The 8,804-nt window shown below is 36.6% G+C and overlaps 1 protein-coding gene across 1 annotated transcript; it reads right to left on the bottom strand.

Moving 5' to 3' along the window:
• Nucleotides 1-211: 211 nt before the first annotated feature.
• htatip2 (HIV-1 Tat interactive protein 2) lies at nucleotides 212-8,358 on the bottom strand. Its single transcript, XM_083558212.1, has 6 exons — nucleotides 8,177-8,358; nucleotides 6,624-6,807; nucleotides 2,799-2,906; nucleotides 1,498-1,635; nucleotides 1,311-1,372; nucleotides 212-747 (listed from the first exon to the last, which is right to left on the bottom strand). Exons 1-6 carry the CDS (start codon nucleotides 8,293-8,295, stop codon nucleotides 528-530), a joined length of 831 nt encoding a protein of 276 aa, XP_083414338.1. The 5' UTR covers nucleotides 8,296-8,358; the 3' UTR covers nucleotides 212-527.
• Nucleotides 8,359-8,804: the final 446 nt, after the last annotated feature.

Raw genomic sequence — 8,804 nt, 5'->3', positions numbered from 1 at the left:
TTTGTTATGTATATAATTCCACGTGTTAATTCATAGTTTTGATGCCTTCAGTGTGACTCTAGTAAGTCATGAAAATAAAGAAAACTCTTTATATATATATATATATATATATATATATATATATATATATATATATATATATATATATATATATATATATATATAAACTTTTGGTCTGTACTGTATATATATATATATATATATATAAAAAATAGTGAATTGCACAAAACAGAGAGAGAGAGAGAGGGAGAGAGAGGGAGAGAGAGAGAGAGATTCATTAATGCTGCACTGCCTAGTAAAATAAAGTGGAGGATACAATAATTTGCTTGTTTGATAATGCAAGTATACATCAGACTGAGCACCCGAAAGTGACTGCATAAAAAAAAGCTCAAAGATTAACAGAAAGATCCCTTATGTTCTGACATGTCCCTTTACACAAGGCAATTTGCTCTGAAAATAATATCACCAAATCACAAAACATCCCTTTATGGATTAGAAATTTAAAGCACCCAGATACATGACACAGATTACTGTTTGTCCCCGATCTTGCCAAGGTTATAAATGGCTTTGTTTTCAAGGATCTCATTTTTTCCCTCTCCCTTAATGAGGTTGTTGGTCACCATGGCTCGAGCCACAGCGGAGATGGGGATGGACATAGCTGTGGGAAACACGGAAGAGAAAGCTCCAAAAAATTTGCGTGCCACCCATTCAGCTGGTCTGCTTTCCTCTCTGTTTACCAAGAGCACTCTGAAATTAAAACAAACCAATACAAACATCTGTAGTCACCTTCAGTAATACAGCATATAAAAAACCCTGAACAGTAAATATATTTTACCACATTTTTTCTTTCCTAACACTTACCGCTCACCTCATCACAATGTTCATGTACCAGTACATAGAAATGGTGTCATGCGTCTTTACAATATGCTACAATTGTAAATATTACTGTACACTTACTGTTGACAACAAGCCCCACACTGGTTTGGTTTTTAGACATCAAAAAAGGGTGTTAATATTTACATTTATCTCACCAATAACCACCACCATACAGCTGAGTCCTGAATTCTTCTTTCTCCAATAATTTGAAATGGCAATTGTTGGACTACATTCTCTATATAATACATTTATAATTAATATACACACTATATTTGACGGTCTAGAACTGAGCTGCTACTTCAAATCAAGTATCATAACATCCTGTTTATACTGCAGCCAATCACATTTACTAAACCATTGGTTCAATTTAGACCTGCTTCATGCCACTCATGCAGTAATAAGTGTAACAAATGAAGGCAAAAGTAGTGACATACGCAGGTCTGTAGACTGAGTATCGCTCAAATCCCAGCTCCTCAATCTCTGCTTCAACCTGACCCTGCAACACAACACCAGCACTCAGATAAAGCACAACAATACAAATCAAATACATTTATACAATTATAAAACTATACTTACTTATACTCTTTTACATTTTGTGTTTGTGTGTGTATAAATTTACACCTTGGTTTTTAGGTAAAGGAAACTGCTTGTTTTGTCCGCTCCTTTAGATGACTCCAGGTGGAAGTGTGTGCAACCACCTGCTATGGCGAGTTCTGCAGATTTCAGTACATAGTCATGATCGACGCGGATAAATCCCTCCTGCAACACACAGTCACACTTACTTTACATAGACGTTCATAACACATTTTTTTTATATTTAATACATTTTTTTAATTAACTCTGTTTATTATTATAAAGATTTATTGAATTTTTTGTTTTTTTTTAATTGACCACAATTATTTTATATATTTTATATATTTTACATATACTGCCAAAAGCAGTATGTGGACACCTGAAATTTCCACTGATAATATAAACCAGGCAGCTGTATAAAATGTTTTTGGATACTGTAAATGATTCTTTCTTTTTCAGTAGAATTAAGAGGCCCAAACTTTTGAACTCCATTTTGTTATGGTTGGAGGAGAAGAATTTAAGTGTCCTTCACAGAGCCCTGACCTCAACCCCACTAATAAATCCTGGGACTTCTGGGATGAACTAGAACTTTGATTGCATGCTAGAGCAACTCACCAAGAGAATCAAGAGGGCTAAAACAAGTGACTTACTACAGGCTACAAAATTTAGAGAATTTTTAGCTGTCAATCTTCATCTAAAAGTCAGCAATATACAGACCACGACCTTGTTGTGAGCCTTTTTAAACCTTCCAACTGTGTTCCATGGGATACAATTAAAAAGGGATTACAGATTTCAGCAAAATTTACAACCCAAATACATCTCTACAAAACATGCAAAATATCTTAAACTACCTCCTAATTTTGTACAGTGGAAAAGGAAGGTGTTTCTTCTTTTTCTCAGCATTTAATTCCAAAAACAAATATTTATATACATCATTTGACACACTGTTTGCAATTGAACTCTGATATTTGAGGAAAACTATTTTTATTGATAAGTTATGAATTAGGCTGGCAGACAAGTTGTATGAAAAAAAAGCTATGAACTGCCTTTAGATGTTAATTACTTGTGCTTTATCGCTTTAATTCAAAATAAAGGCATCAACAAATCTTGGAATGCTAATGATATTAAATTCAATTTAACTTATTTGTATAGCCCTTTTTACAGTGGACAGTGTCTCAAAGTAGCTTTACAGAGATAAAGAGGTGATGAAATTGTATAAAACAAGGTATAGGTTTATTGCCTATAAGTTTGTTCCCCATAATTGTAAGTCATTTATATATAGTAATACTATATCTCATGTAAAGTTATGACAAACACTGTGAATTATAAGTTTTATAGTAAAAACTCACAGTTCCAGCTTTTGCTTTGGTTGTTCCAAGACAGCAGTATCCAACATCATGACCCTGGAATGCTTGAGCATATTCATCCAGCTTCTCAAAATCCACCACTTCTTGCACCTAAAAAAATAAAATATCAATCATCATAATTTTCTTTAACTGACTTGTGTAACTAAGCTGTAGAAGTTTTTTTCCTTCAGCAGAGTGGTATAAACACTGAAGAATGTACATTGTTTGTATTAGGTGATCATTAAGGCTTAATGACAATTCAAACCACAGCACTGATGAATACCCAATTCTGATTGGTCCAGTATGGAATGACGTTAAGACATAAATAAACAATTGCAGTCACTGGCAAACTGCTATGTTACACTCGGAAAGAACATTTTAAGATTACTACAATTGCTGAAAAATAATGAAGTTATCTTTGTTTGCATCCCAACACCCTAAAATAGATTTTTTCCATGATCATTAATGCTTTGTTGTTTAAATTTTACCATAGATTAAGTCTCAGTATACTTTTATATGTATGTAAAAGGCAGTGGCAGGCCGTGCATTTGGTACCTAGATCTTCAGTGGGGAATTACCAGACCTAATCCACCTCTTAATACCACCACTATCACCTCCCAATTAAAGAAATCATCAATACTATACAAAAACGCAATATAACAACGCGTGGCATTACAGAGAGAGAGGCATTTTGCATATGGAATTTGAATACCATTTTACTAAAGCAAGCTCCAAAACTCTACACTACAACCGCAACTGTGCCACCTACATCATCTGGAGCAGTTCAGAATCAATATTTGTCTAATAACATGACAAAAACAAAAATTTTTTATAAAATACAACCCACTCACCAGAGATCCATACTAATAATGAATACTATTAATATGCAGCGCTTATCAGAGGCTGTAACCCAGTGGTATCGCTCATATTCACTGGTCTGGAAGTGGCAAATAAGCTAGACAAGCTAGCTAGGTTCGGGGTTGGCTGACCTCTCCTCACGATGTCTAGCTTTTTTTTTTTTATAGTCTGACGTGTAAATGGATTTTTAAGTATGTCAGAGACCAAATCAATTTCTCTTCCTCCGTCAGCCATTGTGGGTGTAAAAAAGTCAAACTCTGATGTATTAATGTGTGCAAAGCGCTACAGACGTGTTTTGCCAGTTGAACTTGGCTGTAAGTGTTTCCCTCTGACCAACCAATCAGAGCATGGAAAAATGCTGACGCTTCTCTGGGCCGGCTAGATGGCTCTGTGTTGGCTCTTGTAATCTGATTGGTTAAAGAATCAGACCTATTGCTAATATTTACTAAGGTAAATCGGCCAGCACTACTGATTCTAAAGGCCCTGGGCAGATTAGATTGACATGGCAGCACATAGAGGCTGATTGGACAACAAATCTAACATCCACATACACGTACTGGTAGCAGTGCAGCAAAGAGAAACACAATTTCATGGAACAAATATTAGAATTTAGGTTGTAAATGTAGGTCAGTGCTTCTGATAGTGTGTAGGCAAAGAAGGCTTTGCTGGCCCTGACGGCCCACCACTGGTAAAAGGGACAATGTCTTTAAATATTTATTTTTCTTTACTGTCCTCTTGAAACAAAATTATAATACTATTATTTAATAGTATTTTCATTAAAAAATTCACTTTATCACGAATAACAGCTTTATACTCTTTTGGCATCATGGTTTCTCCAAACAGCTGAACTACTTTGCCATGCCTCAAAAATTTTCTTTGCTGGATATTTCTTCTTGACGCTGCGATCCAGTTCAACAGGATTTAGGTGGCATGACTGGGCATGCCATTCCATGATATACAGTGAGGAAAATAAGTATTTAAACACCCTGCTATTTTGCAAGTTTTCCCACTTAGAAATCATGGAGGGGTCTGAAATTGTCATCGTAGGTGCATGTCCACTGTGAGAGACATAATCTAAAAAAAAAAAATCCAGAAATCACAATATATGATTTTTTAACTATTTATTTGTATGATACAGCTGCAAATAAGTATTTGAACACCTGAGAAAGTCAATGTTAATATTTGGTACAGTAGCCTTTGTTTGCCATTACAGAGGTCAAACGTTTCCTGTAGTTTTTCACCAGGTTTGCACACACTGCAGGAGGGATTTTGGCCCACTCCTCCACACAGATCTTCTCTAGATCAGTCAGGTTTCTGGCCTGTCACTGAGAAACACGGAGTTTGAGCTCCCTCCAAAGATTCTCTATTGGGTTTAGGTCTGGAGACTGGCTAGGCCACGCCAAAACCTTGATATGCTTCTTACAGAGCCACTCCTTGGTTATCCTGGCTGTGTGCTTCAGGTCATTGTCATGTTGGAAGACCCAGCCTCGACCCATCTTCAATGCTCTAACTGATGGAAGGAGGTTGTTCCCCAAAATCTCGCAATACATGGCCCCTGTCATCCTCTCCTTAAAACAGTGCAGTCGCCCTGTCCCATGTGCAGAAAAACACCCCCAAAGCATGATGCTACCACCCCCATGCTTCACAGTAGGGATGGTGTTCTTGGGATGGTACTCATCATTCTTTTTCCTCCAAACACGTTTCGTGGAATTATGACACAAATGTTCTATTTTGGTCTCATCTGACCACATGACTTTCTCCCATGAGTCCTCTGGATCATCTAAATGGTCATTGGCAAACTTACGACGTGCCTGGACATGTGCTGGTTTAAGCAGGGGAACCTTTCGTGCCATGCATGATTTCAAACTATGACGTCTTAGTGTATTACCAACAGTAACCTTGGAAACGGTGGTCCCAGCTCTTTTCAGGTCACTGACCAGCTTCTCCCATGTAGTTCTGGGCTGATTTCTCACCTTCCTTAGGATCATTGAGACCCCATGAGGTAAGATCTTGCATGGAGCCCAAGTCCGAGGGAGATTGACAGTCATGTTTAGCTTCTTCCATTGTCTAATGATTGCTTCAACAGTGGACCTTATTTCACCAAGCTGCTTGGCAATTTCCCCGTAGCCCTTTCCAGCCTTGTGGAGGTGTGCAATTTTGTTTCTAGTGTCTTTGGACAGCTCTTTGGTCTTGGCCATGTTAGTAGTTGGATTTTTACTGATTGTATGGGGTGGACAGGTGTCTTTATGCAGCTAACGACCTCAAACAGGTGCATCTAATTTAGGATAATAAATGTAGTGGAGGTGGACATTTTAAAGGCAGACTAACAGGTCTTTGAGGGTCAGAATTCTAGCTGATAGACAGGTGTTCAAATACTTATTTGCAGCTGTATCATACAAATAAATAGTTTAAAAATCATATATTGTGATTTCTGGATTTTTTTTTTTTTAGATTATGTCTCTCACAGTGGACATGCACCTACGATGACAATTTCAGACCCCTCCATGATTTCTAAGTGGGAGAACTTGCAAAATAGCAGGGTGTTCAAATACTTATTTTCCTCACTGTATAACACTAAAGTTCCCTAAATAATGCTTACAGAGATTGAAGATATATTCCAGGTCATTGTTATTGTCTTTTGTTTGGTAAAGTTGATTTCAATCAGTGCACTCTTGCTCTAAAACAACCTCAAGCCATTAGGTTTAACTTCATGAGAGAATCTACAAACATCATCTCTTCTGTTCTCTGTCTTACATAAGTGAGAGTCAAAAATTTCAAATTTGGACTCTCAGTCCACTGACATTGTTCCAGTCATTCACTGCCTAATTCTTGTGTTTTGCTTTCTACCTAGTGTGTTGAATATAAACAAAAGGAACATGCATTTGTCTCAAAAACCATAAAAGACTTAGTGTTTTTAAACTTTTGACAGCTTACTCCTTAGCACTTCTGTAAATGAGAATGGCTAATTACCACATTTTCATAAGCTTTATCCTCAAAGCTCAGCTTTCGTCGTCCAATCAGTGTAACTTTGTTGAAAATATTTCTCTGCAAAATTTCCTTTAGCAGAACTTTTCCTGTCTCTCCAGATGCCCCTAGAATAAAACAACTTTTATTCTTTTGTCTGAAGTTTTCCTCTAGTGCTGCCACATCCATTCTGCAGAGTAAAAACAAAAACAGCAAGTTAATTTTGCTTGGTGCAGTTTCTGCTCTCTGCTCAGAAAGGAAGCATAGTCCAGAGACTGTGATGAGAATGTTGATAAAATGTTTAGGTTGGAGAATGTTCCTGTGAATATTTGAAAAAACTTGTAGCAGTCAAAGAACTGAGTATACATTAACTATGAGCAATATGTAGCTCCAGTAGGAGTTAGACTTTAACTAATCTAAGAGAATGCACTTATCTTAGGTAAAAAATTGTTTACGTAATTTGTCCTTATGACAATAGGAATATTGGACGTCTTGTTTTTATCCCTCTTGGCACTTTCAGACGTTGTCTCAACATCCATCTGTAGGAAACAACTATACGGAAAAAATTTTAGGGAAACGTAAGCTTAACCAAAAACTTGTTCAAAGCAGGTGCTAAATGAAGTGTTAACTAAGTCAGCTGTAGGGCAGTCCTCTGAACCATTTTGACTGGGGAAAGAGTGCTGTCCTCCTACTCTAAGGGTATTTTTGTAATAGATATTTCAAGACTAGTTATGTTAATCACCTAAGAAAATTTAGCTACTAAGCAAACTTAAGCTACTTCATTACAAGTTTTAGGTGTGTGGTGCTCAGCTCTTATATCCCAATTATCTCCTCTTCAGCCACGCCCTTTTATGTATCGAATACATATTGAAGTACTAATAAAAATACAGCAACACAACAGGTCTATTCCAGTCTACAGTATGCAGCTCTAATAGTAAAGTCCCAGTTGGCTTACAGTAGATGGGAATAAGTGCGGCCAAACATATACCGCAGACAGCCATTAGAGGGCGGCAGAGACATTTTCTTCACTTTCCACCCCTGTTATTTATACAGTCCCTGGGTGTCACCCAGATGATGATGTTCCCTCCTGAGTCTAGTGCTTATAGCATGAACGTTGTATTAACGTAGAAAATGCAACAACAAAAAATTAAGCATCGACTATGTGCACCATAACATTACTGTACTCTCTATGCCTGGTCATTTTTATTCCGTTTATACAGCATTTCATTGTCTAAATTATCATGTAAATGTTCAGCATACACACTGTGACTAGCTCAAATTCACTAAAATGTGATCTCGGTTACTATCAGTTTTGTATTTATATAAACATTTATTTTACGTTACAATGTTTCACAAGCATGCATTTTGTAAGTTTTAATACATATTTAAATACACGCTCACCATCGTGTTCAAAAGCGGTTTATTAAACCACGCAGTGTTAAATAAGCGGGATAAGATCACCAGCCCACAGTGTTACACCAGTGACTACTCTGATGTATAATATTTCATTTCGAAATGGATATGATTTATTGAACTCAGATGGTCGTACAAATGTTTACCCTTTATACTCCACGCATTCCTTTGAATTCTCCATGTAGTGTAGAACCGGTGCAATTATCGCCACTAAAAAGGCGAAAACAGTAAACACTAAACTAAAGCCGCTCTCGAAAATCTTCATTACAGGTTTCACATAGAAACACAACTGGGCTGATTCGCAAACTTCCGCGTTGCAGTGCCTGGCAATGCGCATGCGCAGAAAACCTTCGCTCAAAGATGTGTACTTCACAACTGTTTAAATTTACTAAAGGTTTTAGCTGTTCTAATAATATATATATCAATAAATCATTATGAGTATGAGTATACAGGGTTTTGAATTGTTCGAATATATTATATATTCGGTACGTGTTTTTACGTTGTGAATTACCCTGCAATGATACAATTTGACCAGTAGATGGCAAGAGTCACAAGTCATTCTTAAAGGTTTTCTGAATTAACTAACCAGTACTTAACCTCTTAAAACCTTTAATTCTGCATGCATTTTTTTTCCCTAGCTATTTGGAATTAGTAGGACCCCATAAGTATAATAAGTATAAGTATAAGTAAAAATCTGCTGCTTTGAGACAATATTCATTGTTAAAAGCGCTATACAAATAAAAATGAATTGAATTGAATTGAATTAAAATCCAG

Source organism: Silurus aristotelis, assembly GCF_946808225.1.
Source record: "Silurus aristotelis genome assembly, chromosome: 13".
In the NCBI taxonomy this organism is placed as follows: domain Eukaryota; kingdom Metazoa; phylum Chordata; class Actinopteri; order Siluriformes; family Siluridae; genus Silurus; species Silurus aristotelis.
The sequence above is the reverse complement of the archived record's forward strand: the minus strand, read 5'-3'. Positions and strand labels throughout refer to the sequence as shown.